This window comes from Carassius carassius, chromosome 45 (assembly GCF_963082965.1).
Source record: "Carassius carassius chromosome 45, fCarCar2.1, whole genome shotgun sequence".
NCBI lineage: Eukaryota > Metazoa > Chordata > Actinopteri > Cypriniformes > Cyprinidae > Carassius > Carassius carassius.
The window spans coordinates 287,791-302,500 of NC_081799.1; the positions used below are offsets into that span (position 1 = coordinate 287,791).

The 14,710-nt window shown below is 39.5% G+C and overlaps 1 protein-coding gene and 1 long non-coding RNA gene across 4 annotated transcripts in view; one reads left to right on the forward strand and one right to left on the reverse strand.

The window, feature by feature from the left end:
* Nucleotides 1-14,710, forward strand: part of LOC132127725 (uncharacterized) — a 396,454-nt gene that overhangs the window by 188,598 nt on the left and 193,146 nt on the right. The window lies entirely within an intron of this gene.
* LOC132127722 (solute carrier family 12 member 2) overlaps nucleotides 1-14,710 on the reverse strand; it is a 69,330-nt gene that overhangs the window by 30,894 nt on the left and 23,726 nt on the right. For both annotated transcript variants that reach the window (XM_059539775.1, XM_059539776.1), the window contains exons 2-4: nucleotides 5,787-5,906; nucleotides 4,691-4,766; nucleotides 4,332-4,427 (exon numbers count right to left, since the gene is read on the reverse strand). In XM_059539775.1, the coding sequence (XP_059395758.1) occupies nucleotides 4,332-4,427; nucleotides 4,691-4,766; nucleotides 5,787-5,906 (292 nt within the window). The remainder of the gene's footprint in view (nucleotides 1-4,331; nucleotides 4,428-4,690; nucleotides 4,767-5,786; nucleotides 5,907-14,710) is intronic.

Genomic DNA, 14,710 nt, shown 5'->3' on the forward strand with positions numbered 1-14,710 from the left:
TCAGCACCTAGAAAGGACCTCTACATCCCTGAAAGACAGCGGAGACCAGGACAACTAGAGCCCCAGATACAGATCCCCTGTAAAGACCTTGTCTCAGAGGAGCACCAGGACAAGACCACAGTAAACAGATGATTCTTCTGCACAATCTGACTTTGCTGCAGCCTGGAATTGAACTGCTGGTTTCGTCTGGTCAGAGGAGAACTGGCCCCCCAACTGAGCCTGGTTTCTCCCAAGGTTTTTTTCTCCATTCTGTCACCGATGGAGTTTCGGTTCCTTGCCGCTGTCGCCTCTGGCTTGCTTAGTTGGGGTCACTTCATCTACAGCGATATCGTTGACTTGATTGCAAATAAATGCACAGACACTATTTAACTGAACAGAGATGACATAACTGAATCCAATGATGAACTGCCTTTAACTATCATTTTTGCATTATTGACACTGTTGTCCTAATGAATGTTGTTCAGTTGCTTTGACGCAATGTATTTTGTTTAAAGCGCTATATAAATAAAGGTGACATTGACATTGACATTTAAGAAAAAATAAATTAAGTTGTTTTATGCGTTCAAACAATTAGATATGCTAAAACAGAATTTGGTAACAATAAAAAAAAAAAATATGGTGAGAAACAATAAAACATTTCTAGGGCCCTAATCATGTAATTTTTCTTAAACTTTTCTTAAACTTATTTGAAAATGTTTACGTTTCATGATTTTATTTAATTAGACTTACTTTATGATTAATAAACTTTAATATAACAGAATTTGGAAAAAATTTAACAGATTTCATAGGGCCCTATTAGTGGTAATTTCAACATTTACTATTACTGTTATTATTACTATTTTTTTTGTAAATAATAAATAATTTTTATTTTTTTTGTATCCATTTTAAAAACATTGGTTAATTAATGTGTATCGGCCAGTGTGGTCCAACCTAGCTATCGGTATCCGGCAAAATCCAATATCGGTCGACCTCTAGCTAAGACCCACATGTTTATTGAAAAAGAAAGATGGCCAAACATGCATTGCTTACTTATATATTCAGTTGTGTTATTTTGGTATTTTATCCAAGATCAGTTCGTCATTTGGCCTCATTCTGCGGACCCAAGATTCTAAACAAATGCTACAGTCTTCAACTAAACTCAAATCATTAACTGATTCTGGTCCTGCCCTTGTATTTGTTCTTCATGTTAACTGCATCTTGAGAGCTTTCTGAATAAACGGTTGAATCATTCAGCCTAATTTGACTACTGGCAAGTGGGAGTAAAAAGTAGAGCAGTGCGTGTTGTGGATATAGCAGTGGTAGACCAATCCATCGTGTCTCAATGATATATGTCCCAGCGATATAGTGAGAAGAGGATGGGGCCCAGCACCGAACCCTGAGGTGCGCCTGTGGATAAGATTAAGTTACCAATAACAAAGTAGTACTCTCAGCTATGCTGAAACATCCTCCCATATTCAAGCTTAGTCTAAAGATTTTCCTAATAATCAGGGGTGAGAAAAGTGCACAGACTGAGTACAGATCAACTTGAGGGAGTGTTTAATGTTAGATCTTATTTATTAAAGTGTGTGTGTGTGTATTAATAAATGACTGGAATACCAGAGAAGATCAGGCCTAATCTGATTAACGGCTACACACCTCGGTGACGGGAAGCATTAGCAATAACACACATCAAAAATCCTGCATGCAATGCTGAAAAACAAAATATACAAAGTAGTGAATGTAATTTTCTGATGAGTATGAGAGAGCAGTTCTCTAAACTAAAAAAAAAAAAGAGTTGCAGTGAAAGCTAAATATCATTGAGGATCTCAAACAAACCCAATCCAACACACACATACACACTCACCCGTAATCGGGTTAATAACTAACGCCTGAGGTGCTCATGGAAAAATATTGATTTGCTTCCACACTGAACCAAAAATGTTATCTAATGCCATCACCCTGCTCTCAGATGAAGGCATGTAGAGAGGGACAGCTATCCATTTCTGACTTCCAGACTGCCAATGAACCTCTCAATTGCCCGAGAGAAAAACACTGAGATCTTAAAACACTCTATTGAACTTCCCCACAGGCTGTGAGAACTAGAAGCATTGCGCCAAGTAACTTACTGACCCTTCATCCGTCGTTAGTGTAGTGCTAGAACAGTTAGATGCGTCACACTCATGCACTCAGGAGTTCTAAAAGACTTTGCCACCAAATATGAGAAAAACTCATGTGAAGACCTCAGGAACAATAATTCTACCCAATAGGGTTCATAAAACGAGAGTCTGTATGTAAAATCCTTTCATTGCAAAAACACTTGAACGAGCTGGTGTTCAACCAAGTCTCTACATTTCTCACACATAACAACCTCCTTGACAGCAACCAATCTGGCTTCAGAAGTGGACATTCAAATGAGACGGCCTTGCTCTCAGTTGTTGAAGCTCTAAGACTGGCAAGAGCGGAATCCAAATCTTCAGTACTTATCCTGCTTGATCTGTCCGCTGCTTTTGACACGGTTAACCACCAGATCCTCCTATCAACCCTACTGGCAAAAGGCATCTCAGGAACCACACTTCAATGGTTTGAGTCTTACCTATCAGATAGGTCCTTCAAAGTATCTTGGAGAGGTGAGGTGTCCAAGACCTAACATCTAACTACTGGGGTGCCTCAGGGCTCAGTTCTTGGACCACTTCTCTTCTCTGTCTACATGGCATCATTAGGTTCTGTCATTCAGAAACATGGCTTTTCATACCACTGCTATGCTGATGACACTCAACTCTACCTCTCATTCCATCCTGATGATCCGACGGTAGCTATTTGCATCTCAGCTTGTCTAACAGGCATTTCTTCCTGGATGATGGACCATCACTTTCAACTCAACCTTGCCAAGACAGAACTGCTTGTGATTCCAGCAAACCCATCGTTCCATCACAATTTCACCATCAAGTTAGGCACATCAACCATAACTCCTTCAAAAACAGCTAGAAGCCTTGGAGTTATGATTGATGATCAGCTGACTTTCTCAGACCACATTGCTAAAACTGTCCGATCCTGCAGATTTGCTTTATTCAACATCAAGAAGATCAAGCCCTTTCTTTCGGATCATGCAGCACAACTCCTTGTTCAAGCTCTTGTTCTGTCCAGGCTGGACTATTGCAATGCTCTCTTGGCAGGTCTTCCAGCCAATTCTATCAAACCTTTACAATTAATTCAGAACGCGGCAGCAAGATTAATTTTTAATGAGCCAAAAATAATACATGTCACACCTCTGTTTATCAATTTGCACTGACTTCCAATAGCTGCTCGCTTAAAATGCAAGACATTGATGTTTGAACGTCGCTTGATTGTGCCATCCCAAAGAAGCACAAAGTCACTTTTACGGACTTTTAAATTAAATGTTCCTTTCTGGTGGAATGACCTCCCTAACTCAATCCCAGCAGCTGAGTCCTTAGCCATCTTCAAGAATCGGCTTAAAACACATCTCTTCCATCTTTATTTGACCCTCTAACTTTAACACTCACTATTCTAATTCTATTCTTTAAAAAAAATCTAACTACCTTTCTAATCTTTTTGTATTCTATTTTCTTTTCATTTATTATGCAATTGTGTGTGTGTGCATGTGTAAAGACCTCTAACTCTATTCTTTTTTTATTTATTATATTATTTAAAATCCCATGCTAGGTGTACTGTGTTAAGCTAACTGAGACTTGTTATAGCACTTATATATCATTGCTCTTTTTGATTGCTTCCACTGTACTCATCTGTAAGTCGCTTTGGATAAAAGCGCCTGCTAAATGAATAAATGTTAATGTAAAATATTTTCACCACATGCAAGTAATAACTTTAAGTAACAATATTCGATGCCACCAATATCTCTTTTGGGAATCTGTCCATTTTCTCCTCTTTGATCATCATGGGAGCATTTCTGGCCTGTCCTCTGCTGTCTTTTATAACTTCCCACATTTGATTGAGGAAATAAGTGCTACTGAAATGATGGAAGGAAGTTGCTAACTTATACTTTCAATGTTCACTTGGAATTTTGTTAAGAGCTCTTATTAAATAAAGCAGACTCTGGTCGACAAAGAACAACATGACAAGGCAACACTCAAAGGACAAATCAAAGTCTTTTCTTGTATCATATTTGTTATGCATTTTACATCTACCCGTAGTTGAGTTTCCAATGTCAACCCTGTTAGGGTCACTTGTGTACAGTAAACAATTGGATGTTTATGGAATATCAGCATTTATCTACATTGTGTCATTTGTGTGTAACAGTTCTACAAACAGGTACCTTTTGAATGGTTTTTGCACCAATGTAAGTCATAGTTGAAATAATGCACTTTTTAAATTACCTCCTCGTACAAAACCATTGGTGGCGATCGCAGAGGTGGAGCAGCCCGTGATGGTAGTCACTACAGTGGCCATGATAACAATGATGCAGGAATACGCTGTGGAAATAAAAAGGTGATGAACGTCTCCACGACTCATGGTTATCAGGTACAGCACTAAACACTAGCCGTCTGTGGCTGGCTTCACACTGTATGCAGTACATTTCCAGTGTTGGAGCTGCTAAATGACCGCTGACCGCTCACAGCGCCTCACAGCCACACTCAACATGTGCATGAGAAATGACTGCAGCTGGATGGAAAACACAAGAGTGTGCTTGTGAATTGAAGTGCTAATTCACACGGCCGACCAAAGTCAAACCTACCAATTCCAGCCTGGCCCACGATCCATGTCATTCGAATGAAGAGCATCACGCCCCATATGTTTAACATGCAGCGCACCTGCACAGAGGAAGATGCAGTTTAGACTCATGCTGACAAAAACATCAAGGACCAAAGCCGTTTCCCAAACCTCCTTCACCGGGACGATGAACGCTGGACAGGAACTCATCTGTGTTTGAAGGAAAGCTGCGGGCGGAGCTCTCTCGACGGCTTGTGTGCGTCATGTCCGTTACAACAGAAGACTTCATCACTGATACATCAACACATCTACAGGACACACAAACCTGCCCAGAGCTCCAGAAACTGTTTTTTATTCCATCTGGAAAGCATCTAGAACAATCTTTCAGTGACATGACTACAGTTCTAGTTGGATCATCTTTCTGGAGGGTCATGCCATGTTAACCAGCTCTACACGGCCAGAGATAACAGAGCAGTGAGCCACTCATTCACACTGGGAACACTGTGTGTTTACATCATGTTGGAACAGCGTGAAAGAATCGCTTACTGATCCGTGATACAGTTTTTGGCTTTTCTTTTCACTGAAGCATGAGCAGAAGTTTTCTTCTGAGGTAACGGACATTACAGCACAAAGCCTGTCGACGGAGAACCCGGATCAGTCCTTCAAGCTCATCTGAACACTATTCCTGCCGTGGTTTGAAAGACACTTTGGATGGAGATGAATTTTCACTTGTCGACACTATGAGAAGCTGTTTGGTGTCAAATGTTTGGTGTCAAAGACTGGGAAGGTGAAAATGAGGACAATTTTAGGGACAAGGAAGGCCTGTCCAAATATTGACCAAGAGACGAGAAGCAGAGCTGATCTGTGAACCATAAAGCTTTTACTGGATTCACACACGTCTGCATGAGCAAAGCCACGGCTTGTTGAGAGTATTAGCATATTAAACCTTACAAGAGCACGACAGTTTAACACACAGCCTCTAATGAGAGTCTGGACAGGCAGCAGATATACACCAATAAAACAATTATCCCCCACAGCAGACAGATATTACGTTATATTCATTCCCATCTCTGATTTAGTGTGTGTGGCACTACTCTGAGACTCAGGTGAAGTCCTCTTACCAGCACTCCTTTGATCCAGCCGAACTTCACCACTCCTTTAGACTCGGAGGCTTCTTTAGCCGCGGCCTCCTCAGCAGGAGTCAGGTCCTCGCCGTTAGCAAAGCCATCCTCGAACGGCTCCTGCAACCACACACACACACACACACACACACACGCATGAACACATCGGTGTATAGAGGAACATCCAGTGAAGAAGCACTCAAGACACAACTCTAAAGTGCTTGAAAGTATAGTCATATTTTAGCACTTATCTTCAAGTTAAAGTTGTTCTCATGTCATAGTTAAATCTCGAACGCTGTAGTCTGATATAACTAGGGATGTCCTGAGCGGATCGTGATCGGAGCCGATCAAGCATTATTTTAACTGAGCAGTATCGCCTCTCCTCAGCGGTTATGCCTCTGTCATGCAGTAGGTGGCACTATTCTCCTTACAGTAGATTTTCCAACCAATTAAACCAAAAGAAGAAGAGTGTGAGGGTGACGCAGGAGAACTAGTGAGGGCTGTTCTAGCGCATCACACGTTTGAGCTTCCGCGTTCAGTGTTCAGCGCACTTTTGTAACGATCCCTCGCTCATTTATCGTTCACGTTTATCTGCCATCAGACACAGATGCATTGCTTTGGGTGGCGTCTTACTTCAGATTTGAGTGACAGACTGGCATTGTGACTTTCTAACCACATATCCACTTTTTACCTTCATGCTGCAATTACTGCTTATTGTACATATTAAATACAAAAAGTTCACATCAGTAGATCCATATTCCACCAATGTCTGTCTAAAGTATCTTGTATACACAGACACAAAAGACACACACACACACGTATATATTTCTTTTACTCTCGGAACAAACATTGGATTGATTTTAAGAGCTTTAAAGGGGTCATATGGTGTTTTTTAAAGATCATTATTTTGTGTATTTGGTGTAACAGAATATGTGGAGACATGTTTTAATGTCCTCTATGTCCTGTCTCTCTCAAACGCCTTGTTTTCTACAAAGCCCCTCCTCCTCACAAGCACAGTCTGCTCTGATTGGCCAGCTGACCCAGTGCACTGTGATTGGCTGAACAACGCAAGCACTCGTTGGAAATCTAACGCCCCTTTATATAAATCGCAAGCTTCATCTTTCTAATTAAATGTAAAGACAGTTAATAATGTCTTTAGTTTTACCATCAGTTCAAGCTGAAAGAGGAACAGAGTCTTGTGACAGAAACAGTGATGAAGTATATTTGTTGGAAGAGTTAAATGATTTTATGGATGAGACATTTGGAAAAACTTTTCCTGATGTGAGAAGGTTTGAAGCTTCAGTTGTTTACTGGCAGAAGAAGGTTTGAGTCAGAGGAAGAGATTCAGTTTAAAAAAGATTCAAAGTTAAGAAGAGGGAAAAGTCATGCAAAACAAATTCAATACTTGGCCCAAATGAGATGCACTTCACATAAGAGGACTTTAATACTCGTCCTTTTCTGTCTGTCTCTTCTTTCTTAGTTCTCTTATGGAGATTATAAGAGTGGGCTCCTTAAATATTAAATGGAGGAAGAGACGGGAGCAAGAGAGCAATGGTTGCTGAAATAATTAAATACAAATATATAATATTACATTTTTACGAGAAACACACAGATTGTTATAATGAGGTGGAATGGTATAGATGCTGGGATGGGAAGGGTTTCATTAGTCATGGAGCAAATATAAGTGTGGGGTGGCTATTCTTTTTACAAAAAATATGGATTTAATATTTTGTCAACCATAGAATTAGGAAAGGGTAGAGTTTTAATAGTTAAAGCAGAAATTAAGGGGATTGTATGTTTATTCATTAAATGTTCATGCTCCTAATAAAGGACCAGATCGTGTAGAGCTTAGCAACACAATGATGCTATCTGTGTGATAATGGGTGGAGATTGGAAGTGCACTACTCATTTATCATTAGACAGAAATGGAGAAGAAACTCCCCCACAGTCAAGTCATGCACTTCTCAGTGTAATTAAAGAGTTTGAGTTAATGGATGTGTGGAGGGATAGGAATCAGATGGTTAAACATGATCAAGATGAGATTCCTCTGTTACTGGTGCAAGATTAGACAGATTATATGTTAGTAAAAAAGAAAACAACAGAATCATGAATGCAAATATTTTCCCTTATGGTTTTTCTGATCATCATATCATATTGTTACAATTGATTTTAATATAAATATAGTATTGTAAAATTATCGCAAGATAATTCCTTCTGTGAGAAGTTTAGCTTATCGGGAAATGTGGAAATTGAATAAGAATGGCTTTGAAGATTTGACTCAGTGGTGGGAGGTTGGAAACACAGATCAGGGTGTCTTGTAATTCGATGGTACATATAGAAAGGACAATAAAGCAACTGTACAATGATCTTTATTTAACATTTGATTGATAATAATGAAGGACTAATTAAGGAAATAAAGAATAAGAAAAGTGATTTGAAGGTTTTTTTGGAGGAAAGAGTAAAAGCTGCTTTGATTAGAGCAAGGATAATGTCGATTAAAGAAACCGATGCTCCTTATTTTTTTAGAATGAAAAGTTGCACAAGAGAAAGCATTGTTAGTTGTGAGAATGGGACATTGAATCTGGACTTTTACTCTGATTTATTTGGATCTACTGACTGTGTTTCTGGAAGCAAAGGTTACCTAAGCTGAAGGATATGGACAAAGAAGAGCTCGACATTTTTTTATTAATTATTATTAAGTTCCGTATCAGTTACAAATTATTATTACTTCCCTATAAGGCCCTTAATGGTTTAGCTCCTGCGTACCCAACTAGCCTTCTACCATGTAAAAAAAAGTGACGTGACGTGACAGTCAAGTATGGTGACCTTGCTCAAGGGCACTTCAGTCGTGGTATTACCGAACCGAGACTCGAACCCACAACCCTAGGGTTAGGAGTCAAACCCTCTAACCAATAGGCCATGACTTCCCTAATCCATACAACCCATCACGCTCCCTAAGGTCACAAAACGCTGGACTTTTTGGTAGTTCATAGGATAACAAAGTCCACTAAAGGAGGTAGAGCTCCAGTCTGGATCCAGAAGACCTGAGAAGAGATGATGCTAACCCTCAGAGGACCCCAGATGATGCTGACCCTGAATCAACAACACAACTAACAAATATTGCTACTTACTATGCAATCACATAATAATTGCTGTTAATTAGGGCTGTGCGATATGGACATAAAAACCTATCACGATTTTTTGATCAATTTTTCGATTTCAATTTTAATCACGATTTTGACACACACAGATATGCTTTACAGTCATAAATGCCTTCAGTATAAATTTGAAACATATTTCCAAAAGAAAACCAATGAGATTTTTATCAAAAAGTTGTAACATGTCTCTAGAACAGACTTAAGTCAAAATAATCACTAAGTAAAGATGTCAAACAAAATCTAGACATATGGCGAAAAATTATAATAAAAAAATATAAATAAAACCAATATATTTATTGCCCAAGGTTCACACATACTCCGTCTGCAGTGCATATACAGTAAGTTATGTGTACGCGGTTCAGAAGCAGCAACGAGAGCGCATTATTGTAACGCTAAAGCATATTAAAATAATGCACGAGCTCGAATCTATCCGCTCGCACGCAGATTTCCTTTGCTCTTAACAAAACCAGAGGCGCGTGCTCAGATCATAGACTGTATAAGGCTCAGATAAACGCTGCCTTACAAGGTGTCTCCTCTCGCTCAACCTGTGTCCTGTGCACTCACAACTCTCTCTGTGCTCACGAGCAAGATATTAAATCTTTTTGCACATTTCTATTTATAACCTTTTCTGTTCTCATCTTTTACTGCGTGCAGTGTGAACCTTCTGATCCGTTAACATGGGCTTGAAAGAAAGAGGCTACGCATCACAGCACAGTGTGAACCTGGAGTCAGGCACGTGCCCAGTCCGCTCTGTTCTCGCGCTCCACTTAGGCGCGCTGAATCCTGATTGGTTCAGATAACATACTGCGGGAGGTCAGGGCCGCGGAAAATCATGCTATAAAGCGATTTAGACTTCACACAAACTCAAATTGCAATTTTATTTAGATTTCGATTAATCGCACAGCCCTAGTGTTAATAGTGTTCATCGTTTGGCTGACTACGTCTTGTATTAATTTTTCAGAAAATTCCCGTCATTTGCACATAAACTGACAGTCTCTACTGATAAGCTACTACTAAATATTGTAGAAACGTTATTTTCTGTAAAGTTGCTTTGCAATGATTTGTATCGTAAAAAGCGCTATACTAATAAACTTGAATTGAATTGAAAAATGATTTGGTTTAATGAACTCTACAAGTCGAGCACCAGGAATTGACGGCATACCAGCAGAATTTTACAAGAACTTTTGGAGCATTTTAGACTTTCATGAAGTAGTTTGTGAATTGTGAATGTTTTGTGAGAGGAATACTTCTAAGTAGCTGTCAAAGGGCGGTGTTATCTCTAATTCCAAACAAAAGGAGATCTGGGTTTGTTAAAAAATTGAAGTCCAGTTTCTTTAATGCGTTTAGGTTATAAAATAATATCTAAAGGTTTAGCTAAAAGGCTAAAGAAATATTTACATATTGTGGTGAAGGCTGAACAAACATATTGCAATCCAGGTTGGACAATTATGGATAATTTGTTTTTAATGAGAGATGTTATAGATTTTTCGATGAATAATAATTGTGATGTCGGGTTTTTATCTATTGATCAGGAAAAGCCTTTGATCGTGTGGGACATATATATCTTTTTGAGGTTTTAGAAGCTTTTGGGTTTGGGAATAATATTGTTGCTTGGATAAAGTTGTTGTATAATAATGCATCTGTTTTAATCAAGACAGGAGGTGGGGGATTGAGTAGCCCAGTAGCTGTTAAAAGAGGCATTAGACAGGGGTGTCCTCTTTCAGGGCAGTTATATAGCTTAGTAATTGAACCTCTATCGTGTCATTTAAGAAGTCATTTGAAAGGTTTTTATGTTGCAGAAAATGTGAAATGTTCTGTGTCCGCATATGCAGATGATATAACTGTGTTTGTAACTGGTCAAGAAGATATGCAAGAAATTTGTAAGAGTCTAACTCTATTTGAAAAGGCTTCTTCTGCAAAAGTAAACTGGGGAAAAAGTGAGGGGTTTATTATGGGTATTATGGGATACCTCACATTCCAGGAGGATTGAAGTGGGGAACAGAAGGCATTAAAGTCTTAGCAGTCTTCTTGGGTTCAGAAAACTGTGAAGGGATGCTGGATAAAGTGTTAGCGAAGTTGTCTATTTTTGGCCATTACCTGAACTATCCAATAGGGTTAGAGTCCCGTAGAAGTCGGATCAACTCTTTTCATCTACAAGCTTTACAGAGACTGTTGTATGTAGTTTTTTTTTTTTTTTTTGCCTGTGTGTTGTTGTCTCTGTTTACTGGAAGCTTATGTCACTAAAACAAATTCCTTGTATGCGCAAGCATACTTGGCAATAAAGCTCTTTCTGATTCTGATTCTGAGAAGACATCGAGTGGAGTAAGGTAGCGTGTGTTTAACTGAGAAGGACATCAAGTCTTGGATACGATAAACAGTTATTTAATTAGAATAAATCAAACGGATTGGAGCAATCTGACTTCTTTCTATCGCTCCATGCTACAAGCGTGGAAAATGACTTTTTCTGTAAGCAGAGGATCTGAACATTTACAAGAATGGATTCTGGAGGAACCGTTGCTTCATAATCCATTTATTCAGGCCAAATGTTTGTCTTCAGAAAGTTTGAGGAACTGTCTGATTAGAGCTGGATGTACTAAACTTAAGAGTCTTAGAGACGCAAACGGATGAAACATTACAGAAGACGAGAAGCGTTAGGACTTCAACAAGTGCAAGAGGAGGAGAAAAACTGTGCGTTCCCATCGATTTCTGTCTGCAGCGGCACTGGAGGAGTTTAAGGAAGACAGCGCCATGATTGTCTTTTAAAACACCTGACCTGGGGACGTTTCAGGACATTAGCAAAAAAGCTCCAGGCGTGTTCTGGAGAAGTCAGGACCTGGAGGTGGTCAGACTTTGGTGGACGCTGGAGATCTCTGTACAGATCTCCTATAGAGAAACGTACAGCAGATTTACAGTGGAGGCTAATTCACAGTATTATAGCTACGAACAGACACGTGGCGCACCTGAATACAGCAGTTCTTGTAGAATAGACAAAACTGTGGATCATCTATTATTTATTCAGTGTAGGAGGTCTTTTTCATATTTTAAAAAGTTGGTTTGAAGGCTTTGGTGTAGAATTTCCTCAAAGTTTTTTTTTTATTAGTAGTCTGAAATATAATTACCATGAACAAAATAAATTGTGTTTATTAAATTAATTATTATGATCAGCAAAGTTAGCAATATGGAAAACCAGGAAGAACAAATGAAGTAATGGTTCAGTCGATGCAAAGAGTTGAATTTTCAACTGTTTGTTCTGTGGGAATAGTTTTGCGTGTAAATTGTGCTGATTTAAAATTTTTAATGTAGAGAAAGTTTAAATGGTTTATATTGTGATAGCTTCTGTATTATAGTGTGTTATTTGATAAAATAATTGTGATATAATAAAGGTTTGTTTTGCCTCTCTCTCCCTCTCACACACACACACACACACACACACACACACACACACACACACACACTGAATTTGAATACTCAACAGCAAATACTTAAACTAATAACAAAACACACTTCCAGTAGCTGATTCAGAAGCAGCAGATTGTTGTAGTAGAGTCAGAATGATCTCCTCTCCTGGGTTCACGAAACGATCGTCCATAAAATGAGTTTCTGTTCTGTTGGAAGTGATCTTAAAGATTCCTGAATGCATCTTCTGTCTGAAGAACAAATAAAGTGCTTATCTTTCTCCTAGATACACACGCATCTCCCTGACATGACTGTGTTACTGATCACACTGCACGTTGGATGAGGAACATTGCCGGGTCGTCTCTGTGTGAGATCAAACACGTCCCGGGACTGATTCTGGGATTGATCCTGGGTCGTGGACCTAGTAACATTGCCAGGTTCAGTCCCGGGACGAGCGCTGTGTGAACAAAAGCCAGATATAATGCTGTGTCGAAGTGATGACACACGAGTCTTAACTTTGATAAAGAATATCTCTTTGGATTCCTGTGGCTCAGTGGTTGAGCATTGTGTTATCAGTGCATAACGTTGCGGGTTTAATTCCCAGGGAACACACAAGTTACTTTGAATAAGTGTCTGCTAAATGCATAAATGTAAATGGATTTGAGACTTTAGTCTTTGCAACTTTACAGATCTTCTTTATGCACCAAAAGCTTGTATCACTCCAAAGAGAAAGGAATATATGACCCCTTTAATTAGGGCTGTGCAAAAAATCGAATGCGGTTTTCATGCACATCTCATCAGTAAAGATGCTCCTGTGATTAGAAGTATATCTCCAGCACGTGCGTTCAGATCAGGGTTGCCAGGTCTTCACAACAAATCCTGCCCAGTTGTTTCTCAAAACTAACCCAATCGTGTTTCCAGGAGGTTCCCCGATGAAATTGCTTCCCAGGGTTAAAATATACGTTTTTTAGCAGGTTTGCCCTGGTAAAATTCGCAGGCGATTCTTTGTCGATTTTGAAAGCGATTGTGTGTTAGTTGTCGGTAGACTACGGCTCTGTGTAGTGACTGCCGCTCCACCTGAACCAGTGTTGCCAAGTCTGAGGTTGTTTTTCATGTCCGCGGTTTGAAGCAACCCCAATACAAATAACGTGATATTTAGCCCCTAAAATGCTAATTTTACCAGGGAAACCCTTCCAAAAAATGTATATTTTAACCCCGGGAAGCAATTTCTTATCGGGGAACCTCCTGGATGCGCGATTGGACTAGTTTTGAGAAGCAACTGGGCAGGATTTGTTGTGAAAACCTGGCAACCCTGATCTGAACGCACGTGCTGGAGATATACTTCTAATCACAGGAGCATCTTTACTGAAAATCGCATTCGATTTTTTGCACAGCCCTACCTTTAATGTACTTGAACACTAGAAACATACAAGTATCTGATCAGAACTCAGTATTGACACTGACATATACTCAATATTCAGTTACTGGGGGAATAAATAAGAATAAAACATAAAAACCTGATTGGGATATCACTAATATATCCATATATGATGTACAAGTGGCTCAAACAAATGAAATGTAAGCATGAACACAGTCCAGCAGCACAGTTATCTGTCCTTGTGTCTGTGAAAGGTCAAACACAGGAAGTGTCCCTCCTCCACAGAAACAAAGCCATGACGAAGGCAGCTGCTCGTTATAGCTCCTGGGAATTCAACGACCGGCCTGACATCCACACAGAGACTTCACAATGACAATGTGCGGAGTTTACAGCGTCCTGTCCAGCGCACATAAAGCTGTGGAAAAAGCGAGCAGTGGTTCGATGTGAGCGCAGGAGCCGGGGGCAGTATTGACATCTGTTAGAGGCGTTCAATGACAGCGCTGTACTCAAAGGACAAATCTGTCATAAAGAGCCCCACAGAAGATCTCTCTTCACTCCACACCAGCACATTTCTTCAGGATGAAGGGCAGGTGAAGCCCGTGTCCTTGACCAAACGAGCCAGTGTTGATGGGACACACATGTGGCTCTGACTGGAGTGTATTGATGGCCGCTGGCTGCAGGACGGACTGTATTACACACTAATGACTTGGCAGCACTTTACTAATATTTTCCCCTTCAATAAAAAAAGCCACAACCTTTAACCCTTGCTGAATAATTCTCTAATAACGAAAGGATGAGATTAGTGGTTATTAAACAAACACTATTCTAGGACTAATAAAGTGACCAAATCACATCAGAGTCTAACAACAGGATGAACACAATTTTTTTTCAATTTTATTTATTCAGTTATTTATTCTGCATGTCTAATTAATAATAATAAAATATTTTTGTTGTTTATAATTTCTGTTTTTATTATAGTGCAAATTAGAAAA